Source organism: Aptenodytes patagonicus, chromosome 18 (assembly GCF_965638725.1).
Source record: "Aptenodytes patagonicus chromosome 18, bAptPat1.pri.cur, whole genome shotgun sequence".
Classification (NCBI taxonomy): domain Eukaryota; kingdom Metazoa; phylum Chordata; class Aves; order Sphenisciformes; family Spheniscidae; genus Aptenodytes; species Aptenodytes patagonicus.
In genome coordinates, this window is record NC_134966.1 from 5,755,252 (window position 1) to 5,770,223 (window position 14,972).

General features: G+C 36.9%; 1 protein-coding gene across 1 annotated transcript in view; it reads right to left on the reverse strand.

Moving 5' to 3' along the window:
• CDK5RAP2 (CDK5 regulatory subunit associated protein 2) overlaps positions 1 to 14,972 on the reverse strand; it is an 83,765-nt gene that overhangs the window by 26,516 nt on the left and 42,277 nt on the right. The window contains 7 exon segments of the mRNA XM_076355639.1: positions 692 to 1,292; positions 3,537 to 3,653; positions 5,084 to 5,351; positions 8,562 to 9,027; positions 11,248 to 11,435; positions 12,051 to 12,098; positions 12,815 to 12,910. Of these exon segments, the coding sequence (XP_076211754.1) occupies positions 692 to 1,292; positions 3,537 to 3,653; positions 5,084 to 5,351; positions 8,562 to 9,027; positions 11,248 to 11,435; positions 12,051 to 12,098; positions 12,815 to 12,910 (1,784 nt within the window).

Genomic DNA, 14,972 nt, shown 5'->3' on the forward strand with positions numbered 1-14,972 from the left:
AGACTGAAACTCTCCAGCCCCTCATAAATGATTTTCCAGCTTATGAGCTTATGCTATAAAATTTCATTCATTAATTTCTACATGTATCTACCTTCACATCCTTCAAAGGAAGGCATTATGGCACTCAACTGCAAAACAAATTATAACTAGAGCGTAAACTTCTTATTTTATACATAAAGTGTGGTCACACAAACAGAAGGGCTAGCATGAATTCGTCAGCCAATCACCCATGGAAACATTTCTATCTTAAATGGGATGTTCTGTTTTCTTACACTTGTCATCTGAAAAAAACCTGAGTGATGCAAAACTGTAATACTTTGATTACAGAGGTCAGCCCATCTCAGAGAGCACCCTGAGGAGACCTGACTTCGCTCAAGAGACGATGCCTTGCAGCAGAGAGAGTTGGTAGACCTGAGGTGCGGGGACAGACACAGGTGTCTGGCATAGAATCGTTACAGAGGATGATATGAGTTTATCAGGAGCAGTTCTGGTGTAAGAGAAATACTGTTTTGTACTTCAAGGCATCTTTTAACTAACCTTTTCAGTTGCTTTATGTTAATGTTAGTGAAATTTAGCCTTTAGCAGAACAACACGCTCGTATGTGAATAAAATTATCTTCATATTACCTTCCTATGTTATTTGGTATTGCTGTTTACAAAAAGGAACCTGAAACAGTAATAGCTTTACTCACTTGTATGGTGATGTTTCTCTCAGTTTGTTCTGAAGATGATACACTTCATCAAGATGTGTATTCGCAATTTGCTCTTTTTCAAGTTCTGCCTCATTTGCTGATAGTAGTTCCTTAAGGTTTTGTGCTGTCCATGTATCGGGTGCTTTTGAAGACTCTGAATTCCTGTTTCCAGTGCGGATGTCATAATCCATCAGCTGATGTATACTAGAAAACGTTTTGATTTCTTGCATAGCTGTATCTTGCACTTGTGCAACGTGTCCTTCCACAGGCAAGGCTGTGTCGCTCAAAACTATATGGGAAATACCACTCGATAAAAGCTGGTCAGAGGTCTGTAAATGAAACACGAACATTTTGTACTTTTCAAGCTCAGACTCCATATTCTTAATTCTTTGTTTCAATTCTTCTATATCATCTATGACTTCACAGTCATCAAGTGCATCTGTACTTGTTAGACTCAATTTGAGAGAACGCAGGCACTTGGAACCCGAATATGCGGTGGCTGAGTCACTGTCCTCATGTTCCATGGAACAAAATTCTTCATTTATGTCCTTTAATGAACGCTGGATATTCACGTTGCTAATATTATGATGGTTTTGCACTTCTGAAAAACAGGATGCTTGTATGTGAATATTAATATTTCTTTATCTGACATTCTGTTCTTAACAGCACTAGAATGAATTCATTTACTTCTATAATAACAGAATAAAAATGCAGAATAATTACAAACTATACAATATTAGTTTTGGACCTTTGACCTCTTTCTATGATTTGCCCATTAATTCAACTTGCACATCAAATATTTCAAACCCTTTATCACCTTTCAAATAAACAATACTCAAAATACACCTGCTTTCTTTTCCCAATTGATTGAACATTACTTTTGCTATATGCAATCCTAAATCAGACACCGATGAAGCCCAGTCCTTGCCAGCCACAAAGATGATAACCTCAAACATAAGGCTCTGTCCTGGTTTCAGCTCTGAGAATTGAACAGGCTCTGAGATTGAAAAGTAGACTCTATGACTTTAAATGGTTCTTCCTAAAATTTCTAATTAAATATTCTTTTTCTCCTCACTTCAAAAATCTATACAAAACCAATTGGAGCATAAAGTCAGTGGAATTTTAAAAAGATTATCAACAAAATAGTAAAATTTGAAAAAGGGGCTTTAATAACTGTTTTTTAAAATGTGTTCTGAACAAAATCCATAAAAATGTTCGGTGTTAAAGGTTTTACTGGCACTCATTTGGCATGCACAGCACACCCCTTAGTGGACTTTGCCATTCGTAAGTAATGCACTCACCCCAGATTCAGACCAATAAAAGCAATATATTCCTACATATATTCTACGTTTATAGTTCTGTGTACGTTGAGGGCTGTATGTGTAAGTATCTAAGAAAATGGTTATTTTCTGGTTACCAGTAAATTAAATTTTCCCCTTCTATTAGTTCTGCAGAAGATCACTACGAATTAGAACCTCCCTTTTGGGAGTCATTCATTGATCTTGCGAAGGTCTTAATACTTTCAAATTGGTTTCCATGGAGAATTCGAATGCCCAGGTTCAAGCTCTAAATCGGTACAAAACCTCGGGGTGGGGTGGGGGGGCACAGCTGTATATAAAGGCCCAAGCCAAGCCCAAGCACAAGAGAATAAAAACAAATATAACCTAAAAGCCAGAAAAAATTGAAGCTGCAATACTGGGATATCAATATATTTGAAATTAAGGCTAGATGATGCTCTCTGCAGTATACAGATTACTGCACACCATTATGCGTGTCATTCCAAAGGTGACAGAATCACAGGACAGAAATGCTTCCAAAAAATGCTCATGTATGAATTCAAGAAGACACATTTATTCAGCACAACACTTAAGTTAGGGTTAGGACACATTCGAATGCAACGCTTAAGTTCATTAGCTTCTCCCCCTTCTCTACCAGTCGGTCGCTGCAGTAACACAGACGCCAAAGAAGGTTGCGCACTGAGGTGGAAAAAAGCAAGATGAACTCTTAAACTCTGCAATCCTGATTTCATGCAAATGTTCCAGATAACAAAAACAGGAAATAAAAACAGGTATTAGGGAAGAAATATTTCTGATTAGAATACTGGTTATAGTTTTTAATGAAATGCTGCCCTTTAATTAAAGGAGAACTAATAAGCTCTCTGTGCCTGTATGTGTCCACACAAACAAAGGGCACACATAGCGCGCAATCCTGCAAACCAGCTGACCGGCTTCAGTGAAACTACTTATACAAATAAAATTAATGACGTGACAAAGGATTACCAAATTGGCCATATCCTCTGTACTCTCTATACACAACATGTTAACCAGGTTATTCAAGCCCTCCTGAAAAAGACTAATGGATGATGCAGAAACACGTAATACACAGTATTAAGCCTATTTACATTTTCATTAAATGATTCCATTAGGTTTCAACCTAGTTGAATGCCTTCAAATAATTCAGATAAGCAAAATTCTATCATTCAATCGCTTCATTCCAATAGTTCATAACTAGATGCAGAAGCAATAAGTAACAAACATTTAATTCAGAGAAGAGTTCAGAAGTGAGGATATTAGCAACAGAGATCAGAGTTAGGCATACAACTCATTATTTTTACTGGAAACCAGACTCATAAATCCCTGTGGCCCTTCTGAAAGAATAACCCTTAAAAGACCAACTTGGATTCTTAGAGCAATTAATCCATACTAGCTAAGAAAATGAGATTTAAAACCCACAAATAACGGCAAGGGAGACAATTACCTGCAGTAATTTACAATTTTGCACAATTCAGAAGAAACTAGAGTTTTAAAATTTATTTTTTTTATACTATACCATATAAATGCTTTACCTTGGTAGTTTTGCTGTTTTTTGTCCATCGCGTATTCATTCTTGCCCCCTGTACCCAGATCAACACCTTGCAACTCCACCTGGACCTCACTATTATCCAGTTTGAGCAATGAGTCAACTGGAGAATAGTGGGGGAAGGTAAAACAGAAGTCAGTAAGTGACTAAAAAAAAATTAAGTGGGGATAGTTAAAAAAAAAAAAAACACACAAACAAAAAACCCCCCACAAAAACCACCCCACAAATCCAAACGTGGTTATCTGATAATTTGGAACAGGAAAATCATCTAAGGAAGAACAACTATTTAAAATGTAATACAAACATTACTGGTCATATGAAACAGTGTTTGAACATATTTTTAAAATACTTGTACTAATTATAAGGATAACTACTAAGAATGTGAATTGCAAAGGCTTCCTACCAACAAATGAAGATAAACATTTGCAAGTCCCCTTTGTAATGTAATAGTTAATCAATTTTTAGTGCACTTTTAAATGTTTTATGTTAAGCTTAGAGAAAAGGCTAAAAAGTTTCTCCAATATGAGCATTGATCATAAACTAATCTTCTGCAGTCTCCCATTGCATCAAGTCTCAGAATTACTAAGTGTGCAGTACAACCATTATCCAGGGTAAAGAAATCAGCATGGAAAGGAAATCACAGGACTGCAGTCCTAACAGGTTCTGATTCATTTCAGGACCCAATTCAAAAGTACTTCCCTTCTCAGCATTCTCCATGGATTTTGCACCTACCAAAACTAATTGCTATAGTCCTATCAACTGGAGTATTTACAATAAAGTTGCGCCGTATCAGTCCCTTACCACAATAACGTTAACATTAACAACAAAGCCTCCGCAGCCTCTGCGTTTGACAGTGGCTCAATCGCTACTCAATTGAAACTTATTTCTTATATTTACACCTCCTCTCTCCCCCACCTATCCTTTACATCTCTACTCAGTTTTTACTCTAACTGCTAAGCGCATTTTTATTTTTTTTACCACTCCAAATCTTTATATAATACCCATTGTTCTCTGCCTTACAATTTTCTTACTTTGCCAATCCAGATACTTTGTCAACAACTGAGTTTAAATTAACCCAGCCACACTGGAAACAGACACAGATGACTTGACTGCTCAGTGGAATATTGGAAAAACTTATTTATGCAGCATAAAAAAATACAGTATTTTTATACTCTCCTGTCTCCATTACAGACAGTTTTCATTAGACTTGGCATCATATAAAGGAAATTTTTCATTTACCTAAACATTGACATATATGTGGGCACCCTGTGAAACTGTCATTTATTACACACTTTATGCCATGTATACAAAGCACTTTCTATTCCATACAAAGCTGTTTTACATTCTAGCAGCAAAGATAAAAGAAAAAAAAGGTGTTTTTCAAGATCTATATATATTTGCCTACCCAAGAAAATCGTAATATTAAGCAGCATTGTACGTATGTAAAAATGATCTGTTTTTACTTTCTACTACAAGACAAGAAGCCACTATTTCAAGCAGCATTACAAGTCATTATGTCTCCTCTTTATTTACCTCTCACTGATGTGCTTTCCTGTGCAGGCTCTTCTTGAAGGTTTTCAGTTACAGACTCATTCAATAATAACTCTCCATTTGTTTGTGGCTGAAATTGTTTGTTTTGTACTTCACATGATTTCAGACCTTCATAAGGTACCCTGGTATGGTGCTGTAGTTTTGAATCTGACTTCTGCATACAGGAGTTCAAAGGCACATTTCCTAATGGTCTAGATGATTTTAAGAGAACAGGCAGACGGGACTTCTTGGGCAGGTAAGCAGAATCAGTCTGAAAAAGGCATGGAATAAAACAGGGAGTTGGTAGCTCGCACCTAACAGTCAAGTAAAGGAAGTATAAACAAATATTCCAGGAAAAATAAAAATTTTCCAGCAAGATCAGTAAGCTGTCACATTAAACAGTTTTGAAAATAGATTGCAATACCCTTGCAACGTGGAAAACAAACATTCAGAGAGGGAAAAAAACTATCCCACCGGTTCAATTTTCTGTAAGTGCGGCTTATGCATCCACAGCCACACAATGAACGGCTTCCAGTTCATGAAGCAAGACAGCAAATTCACCATTGACTAGCAAAGGCTTTTAATCAGTAGGCACGTTAATTAACCCTGAATTTGTGTGTGCCCTAGGAAAACAGTTTCTCACCCAAAGTGACCTCTCTAACTGCTACCTTCCAGTCTCCTGATTTATATCATAAATGTCTGACAGCTCAGTAACTGTGTCCTTTAAATCTTTTTTTTTTTAAATTGAAGATCCTCTTAATTTTTCACAAATTCCTGAACATATTTTCTTTTCTTCCTTTTGCCTCCGTCCAATAGGCCCTACTTTGTACCAGCCTTCTTTCATACCTTTGAGCAAATCAACATAGCTTTGCATCAGCCACAGAGGAAATTTATTCTGCCATAGAGAAATTCTTTATGAAGAAAATAGCTTCTTCACCCATACGCTCTATAAATTGCTTCCGCAGGATTCCTGTTTCCTACTGTAACAGACATTCCATCATTGGAGTTGGGGGGAGAAGTTAAATTTCTTAAAGTCATTACACTTTAGCCTCTCACCTTTTAAAGACTGCATAAAATGTGTCTTTGTTTAAATGACAGAGCATTAAATAGTGCTGCCTCCAAAAAGATAAAAAACACACTATATGTTGATGAGAGTTATGAAATTGTGTGCAATAATAATAAAAATCAATAATGGCATGTTCAGATACAGTTTATTTTTTTGCTGTTCATTTGCTCCACCAGTGTCGTAAGTCCTGTAATTTCTTTCACCACCCAACATGTTCTGAAATACCTTTCCACATTCATTTCTTAGCAATTACAGTCCTTACACAATTTAAAATAATAAAAAGCAAGTTCCATTTTCCTAATGACATACTCAATTCCTTTTGGACATACATGAATACAATATCATTTGGAGGCTGAAAAATAAATCCAGGTGGGATGAACTTCTTGCTAGTTTTACTAAACTGCACTAATAACGTCGAACAATTTCCAGCTGTCTCAGGGCTGTTGTACAGACACATATGTCACCCAGATTACCCAAAGTCCAGTTCAGCTAGCTACATGAAATTATTTATAAAAGCCATTCAGAAACAAAAGATACACTGCATTAGCCCAAACAAGAAAGCTTTTAAAGCAACTAACTCAGGGATTGCATTGAGGTTGCAACTGATTAAACTAGAGAGGAATCTGGAAAATGATGAATCAAAACAGTATACTGAAACTCAGTGAAAACAAGAACTTGGAAAAAAAAAGAATTGCAGAAAGAACTCTAGGTATTCCCTGTGGAGGGCAGACAAGCCGTTACTTGCCTTCAGAGGGACTGTCCTTCATTCCCGAGAAGACAGACCAGCAACTCAAAGACATCATTAAGCAAGCCATCACAAGCAGATCTTCATTAACAGACCAGCTAGGTCCCCAAGCCCCTTCCCCCTCTGCTACCCATCTTGATGCTTCCTGACTTCCACCTGCCCTCATGAATTCATGTGTTCCTGGAGTCAGCTGCCCTGGGCAGCACCAACACAGCTGAGAAAGCACATCCACTCCTTTCTGTCTCAGACTAGCCAAGGCATCCCAAAGATGCAGGAACAGCTATCAGAGCAGCCAACCTGCCAAACACAACTGACCAAATGCCAAATAGACTAAGGACATTAACAATAGCCCAAGAACATTTCCATTATTATCCTCTTTGCTCCCCAAACATAGGTTTTTTTAAAGGCAGAAAATTTACTGCCAATAAGGAAAGCTTAAAAGACTAAGAATGTACCTGAAGATACTCTGATAGATTTTGATTACATGTAAATTGTTTGGTGAAACAAGACATAGTTTTTATGAGTTACTTAGGGTTTGATTTTTTCAGGGGTATCATAACCTATTGCTAAGACTGGCATGAATTTTCTAGGGTGTTTGCCAGGGACCAGCCGTGCATGCCAAAATCTTTTCCTTAAAATCCCAAACTATACTGAAGTGTCTGTGCCTGTACAGAACAAAGTCTTTCACCACCTCTTGGTTTACAAGCCCCTTCCTTCAGTGAAATTAATCCAACGAGAACAAGCCGAATAAAAATGAGTTGCTCCCAATTGCTAGCTCACAGAAATCTCTTGATCACTAAAGTCATGGAAACCATTCTTTGCAGAAGGCGCTACAACATTCTCTATTAGCAGTGCACAAAATCAAAAGCAATACTCTCCTTTGTCTGCTCCGCAAGAGCCAAGATCTTCAAAGAGTTTTCAACTTCGCTTCTATAACTGCTACTGAAACAATACACGTGAACTCTTTAGTAGGCACTGTTTTCCCACCTCTTTCTTGGGGATCACAGACTGCCTGCATACAAAAGACTTGAAAACTCATCTCTGGCACAAGCAAATTATGTCTGTACTCACGAAACAGATTCTGTGCACTTAGGTTTCAAACAAATATGAAGAACTGCCCCCACAGTTTTATAGAGTACTACGGGTCATACTTCTCTAAAAGCAAGACACAATGATAAGATGTTAATAAAAGCCTAAAATTAAGATTTGAGTTTGTTGAAATCTACCATTAACTCTTCACCAGCATGCTCTCAGACATTATGCAAGTCTTCAATTTTCTAGAATGCATTTGCCATTTAGATTTAATAAGCTATCAGTTCAGAATGCTCTGGTTCTGCACATTATGAACATCTATGCAGAGATAAAAGGCAGTACAGAATCAGGCCATTACGCTATAAACTATCTCTTTTTCCAAAAGCGATAATATTTACTAGTATCTGGTCCCGGTGAGGACTGAAATTCAATTAATTAATGTTCTAAAGCACACTGAAGTATGCGATGAAAAGCTCTGAACATTAAGAACAATTATCTAAAATATATTTGGCTTACATCTCTTTTCCTAATTTTAAAAATTACACAAAAGCAAGATTTAATATTAGAAATGAAACATATTTTTCTCTTTTATACATCTATTCCCTAAGTACCAAAAAGATAATCTTAAATAAACTTACTTCATTTGTTCTCCTTGTAAAAAAAAGTCTTTCATGCTCTTCACCCTTCTTATACACATTTTCTTGCTGATGTTCTCTTTCTGCATTTAATCTTGAATATTTTGGTTTTTCTTCTGAGGCTCCTTTTTTGCCTTCATGTTTGAATCTCATGACATTACTCTCTAAAGTCATTGTTTGTGTAGCTGCATCTTTCAATTCCACTTTCAACAACTCAATATCCTTATTAATCTGTGGCATTGCTTCTGGATAAAGCTTCTCCTTCCCATCAAAAGTTGATTTCAATTCTACTTGCTGCTTTAAGAATTTATTGACCTGCTTGAAATGTTTGAGTTCAGCTCTTAGTTGAATAATCATTTGCCTAAGATCTTTTTCATCCTTTTTCTCTGTATCTTCACTTGAACATTCGTCCTCAGTTGTGTTCAGATGATCTAACAGTTCATTTACAATTTTCATTTGTTCTTCTCTGCTACACTCAGGAAAGAGGAAAGAAAAGGCGTGAATTTTGATTTTTATTTAAGCAAACAAGAATACCTTCTAAGAAACTCTTTTGCAGTGTCTTGACATACTTGAAATTCCCAGGAGATTCCGTTTTACTCACTAATGAATTACTCACTAACGAAGAGAGTTTTTGAAACCTTTTCACAACATGAGTTATATCATAAATTATCTCATCAATGCTTTTCTCCTACTTATGACTATATATGCTCTACCGCCCCTCTCCCCATTCGTGAACAGATACTAAACCTCTGGTAACTAAACTAATTGCTTACGTAACACAGCAATATAAGAAATATGGATGGCTTTTCAAGAGAGTTTACTCTCTCATTTAACTACCTTAAAAATAAAATTCTACCGAAACCACAGGAGAGTCTAGATGTTGAGTTTTTCTGAAAATCTATCCCTTCATGTATTTCTAATGTAACAGGGAAGATGGAAACTGAGAAAGCAGCGAAAAGCCTGCAAAAACAGCTCGCTACAGACCACCAAACTGCCCCACAGATAACTAGTGGTCCATGGACAACAGTTTGGAAAGCAATGTTTTAAGTGAAACTGAAGCCAAATAAGAGACACTTAAAGCACAAGCAAGCCCTCAAATTCTACAGATTATTTCATGCATCCAATAGAGCTGTTTGTGCCACTAAACATATAAACCAGCACTTAAAACAACTGCATTTGTATAGCTAGCATTTGAAATGGTAGAAGCTAACTAGGTTTTTTATGTCTTTCTCTGGCATCTAATGTCATTAGTGAGAATTAAGTTATGCAAAGTACAGGCTCATCACCAGTCAATCTGGTCATTTATACTTGAACATAGAAAAGATTACACACTAGAGTGGTAAAGATGATGGTGCTGGGATCACTCATTAGCAGACTTTTAAGTAAAGTTAACAAATAAAACAATGTTACCTATTCATCTTCTATGAGAGTAGTATCTCCTCATTTACCACTAACTAGTGCTTTGACAACTAAGACCATTTATGCGTGTCGGAGAGTTTAAAATAGTAATGTAAAAATATAGAATTGCTTGAGTAAAGTCAAGTGCAGTGCATGCTGAACACAGAAAACAGGATTTGACTTGTGTAATTCCACAGGATATTCTGCCACCAGCATGGCTGAGCACAACGTATATGAACGGTCATTCCCATGACTCTCCAGAAACCACTATGGCTAGCTGAAGGAGCAGCACTGATGGGCACTGAAAAAAGTCCTGTAATGTTGTACATAGTCATTACAGTGTGGAGAGAACTAGAAAAGGAAAATGAGAATGATCTCCAGGCAAAGCTCTAACTCAGTTTTCAACCAGGAGATTAAGTAGTGTAAGCATGAAACTGGGAGAAAACAAAGCTAGTCAGGGTGTGGATTTTCTATACACTCTTTTCTTGTTTGGTATTGTCCGGTTTCTATGGAAATGAGCATTTCAGCTGGGGATTGATCAAATCACAGTGTAACACACACACACTTGAAAAACACTGGTTACAGTAGGGCTTATACAGATTTAGTTACCCAAGTATTTTCTCCTGCATGAAAAGTGACCTAAGTACTTACAACATGGTTCATCTCAGCACAGTCCTACAAGTAATTACACTGGAATAACCAATTAGTCAACTGCAGGACATTGGCACAGACTCCCTAAACTGCTGACAGAGGGCAAACCTCTGTCCAAGCAGTTCAGATGAAATGGCAAAGGCCACAAAGCGTACAGTAATGTCCATTCAAAATTAACCGTGTAAAACAGTCATTGTAACTCCATTTCCTCCATCCTTAGTTCCTTACACATATAGTTTTTACAGCAGTACAGCATCATCCCCTCCACCACACCACCTTTCACTGACCTATGCTCTCAGACATTTTATTTTTTTTTAAAAAAAGTACCACCTATTATCATCTGAGCCCTTTAACACTGCTAGACCCCATCCTGAAAACAATCAGTCCCTACAGTAAAGCTCCGTATATCAGTAACTTTGCAGAGGTTTTTTTTGTAATGGGTTTTTCATAAGGATTTCTACTGATAGTATGTTTCCTAATTACTTAATTGCATGATAGACTAAAATGGCTCTGAAGGCGCCTTGCCAATCTCTCAGGTAAATTAGACAGCGCCATTATCAAAATTCACTTTAGCAAAATTACTTTATTCTCTTCTCAAAGAGAAATACTGTCAAAAGCAGTGCATATCCCTCATACTTACGTAGATTCCAGTATAGATGTTCTATTTTCTCTTAAAAGAGATGTGAGCAAGTTCTCTTCTGTTTCATGTTCACTCATTCCTATTCTGCCAAAGTGTTTGCCAGTTGTATCATGTTCAAACTGAGGCTTATTTGGACTCCTATAATGTCTATCTTTGCAGAAACTCTCTGAATAGCCTGATGGAGTTATCTGTTAAAAAATTGCAAACATTTTCTTATTACACAGGCATGCAGTCTTCTACTAAATTCAGGGCTGTAACCTTTTTGTAATCGGGTTTTGTAATTCCTGATGCTCTTTATCTACATTAAGAAGCATCCACAGACATTTCACTTACTATTTATTAATAGAAAAACTAATTAACATCTATTTCATATGATTAATTCATAGTGATCAGTTGTTTAGTAGTAAGAAGATTTCCCTGAAGGTCTTTATCTATGAAGAGGTATGAAACTTCTGAAACGTTGCCTGCAGATTGCAGCTAACTTTTTATTAGTTCACCTTTGAATCATCTGTCTTTACAATACCAAATTCTGTCCCGGGGTCTCCAGATGTAAGCCCTGATGGCCAGGACAGGATGCAACTTGAAGTATTTACAAACTGCCAACTTTTTGTACGCAACACCATAGACATGTCCTAGGAAGTTTCTACATAGGTTCTCTCCATGAAAATCAATTAAAGTCTTCTGTATCAATTACGTGAGAATTTACACTGGGCTCATTTGGATACAGTCTCCATCAGTAGACATCAGCAGTGAGAGATCAAGATGTTTAAGAGTCAAGAGAACCTTTACAATACATCACTTACTTGTTTATCCGGCTCAGAAGGAAAATCCAAAGACACTTGAAGGCATACCTAGTAAACACAGAAAACACAGAAATTGCAAATTTCAAAGAACAGAACATCATTATTCTTCAACACTACTAATCAAAATGCCCCATTTTGTGTCACATTTTAGCATGTTACAGTTTTTAAACCAGAAGGGTTCAACTTTAATTGCACTCTATGATCCTCTAAGGTCCCATGCAACCTGAAGCATTTTATGATTCCATGATACTTTATATTACATCGCTTTTGAATGACAGAATAAGAGGACAGCAGATTCCTGTATGTATGAAAACGCAGTCAACAAGCTACCAAGACATCAAGTATTTCAACCCTGAAGAAGGATCTACAGTATTTTTTCCTCAATCATAGCAGCAAGTGAATCTTATACAATTTGTACTACAGGCCTGACTGCAATGGAGGCTGAAGATCAGCGTGCGTGTATGTAAAGAAACACAATCTCAAGGGACTCTGTCATCCCCATTAAGGAAGATTATGAGTACCCAAACAAGAGAAAACAAGGACCAGAACGAAAGCTATCCTGACTGCAAAACCCTAGCAGCAGAAAAATATAGGAAAAAGCTTTCAGAAACTCTTTAGGATAACAATTAGTTGAAAGCAAAATCAGATACCAAGAAAAGTATGCTTTGTTTGCAAAAGACTTTAAGAATTCTTATTTTGTTAGAACACAAAGGCACACAGAGAAAAGAGTACTGTAACATAATGTACCCAGAGCGGTGTCCTACCTGACTGACCCTCTCAGAAAATTGACTGTTCTGCATCTTCCTGTCATTGTCACCATCTTCAGTCTGCATCACAGGCTCCTCTGTTATTTCAAGACACTACACAAAGTATGGAATGATGTGAAAATGTAGCACAAAAAAATACTGTGATATGAAACATGCATAAATAAGTCAGTGACATGTCTTAAAAGAAAAATAAAAAAGCCTGTAATACAAAGTAACAAACACTGAATTAGATTTCTTCAACAAGATCAAAAGAAATTAATATAAAAACCAGGAATGACTCATATTAAATACAGTGAAACTTCATCTCATATATTCCTTCATTTTTATTTAACCCTTTCTTCTCAGAATTTACAAAAAAATACAAAAATCACTTAACCTCTTCTGGCAAAGGACCTCTATATCTTCAGTCATGTTCTCATTGTGTCTATTTTATTTTCCAATTTCCAGAATTTATTTTCATTTGCTACACAATTTAGGCTCTTCTCCAGCATCCAAGAAATACATGCTTTTAAAACAAAGCACATGTAGCTTGCTATACACTAAAAAGATTTACGTAACACTGAAGGTTACGATCTGCTTTGTCTTGCCTAAATTTGCCTAAATTGGCGAATGGTGCCAAATCATCTTTTTCTCCCTATTTGCCACAGAACCCAATCCATCCCCCATCACTAATATTTCCTGAGCAAAGAGGAGGAGGAAGACTCAGCTTTTTTAGCAGCAGAACCCAAGTTCCTGACATCAGCATAACTGACAGCAAGACCAGAATCCCTTTGGTTTGCTGGATGTTACATCTCGGCAACAGATCTGCAAGCAAGGGATGAGACGCACACGTTGCTCCTCTCTCAGCTGCAGCGAAGACCACTACTGAGTGAGCTTCATTTACACACAGCTCACGGAGAGTATTTTCATCTCACTTAAAACTCACCTCCTCTACTCAGTTTCCTCTGGCAACAGAGGACAGAATTTAGCCTTGCCTATGGCGGTTTAATACCGATCGTAAGAAAAACTCGTATTTACAACGAATTATATTCAGTAGCCACATTCTGGCACATCCTGCCAGACAACAACCGGAGTAAAAGGATAGTCTTGCATCCCACTTTGGGATCCATCACAAGTGACCTGCAGTTACCACGTTCCACCATTCCCCTGTGATAAGACCAGATTGGACATTTATATCATCTTGTTTTATAGCAACATTTCCCAATCTAATAGAAAAAGATAGTTATTTAAGATCTTTGCTGCTAGAATCTCATTAAATAGTAGAAATGTGCAAGAGTGATGGTAAATATCAACGATGCTATGCCTAATATGCCTAAACCATTAAACCATAAGTAGGATACAGCACAGTGGATTGAAACTTGCATTAGATAAATATTTTAGTCTTAAAGCACTTGTGGCAATAATATACCACTGCTGTGTATAACAGTCATATTTTGGTGTGACTTGGGCTAAAGAAAAATTACCTGAAGACAAGAGAAGCAGAATCTTGAGCATAATTACAAAAAATTGAGATTATAGGTACAGAGACTCAGATGACAGACTGGAAGGAAAGAAACTGGTGTCTAGAGATCGTGGATGTGATATTTATAGCTTCGACGGATATACAGCGCAGTGCTGAAACTTATGACATGAAAAGAGAAACCTGCTTCCCCAGTATCACATGCTGGAAAGTCTTGGCTCACAGCTTGTCAGTCCAATCGCAGACAAACAGGATTCTGCAGGGAGCATTATTTTTGCTTCCTAAGAACACTGGGAATTGAATGCAGGTGTGGGGTTTGATTTTTTTAATTGAGTATGCATAGAATGTATACATATATATATGAATTAAATAAATGAGAAAAGCCTTTTTATCTGCCAATCCCTAGCAGTATAAGCAATTCTAATGGTTTTAAGTATGAATTTTAAAAGGCAGAAACCGGATGGTGCAGCATATTAATATATTTGTCTTTTACTATTAGAAATCTATATTGAAAACTAACTACCAAGTCATGTTTGAATCATTTTGGTATTTTTACTCAGACTTGGTTTTCTAGGACAACACAAAGCAAAGACAATCTGAAAACTCGAGGAAAACACAGAGAGGATTGTGGTACGTAGCAAGGGCATGCATTATAAAAAGATATCTTTTTGTTGTAATCATGGGATGCCAAAAGTT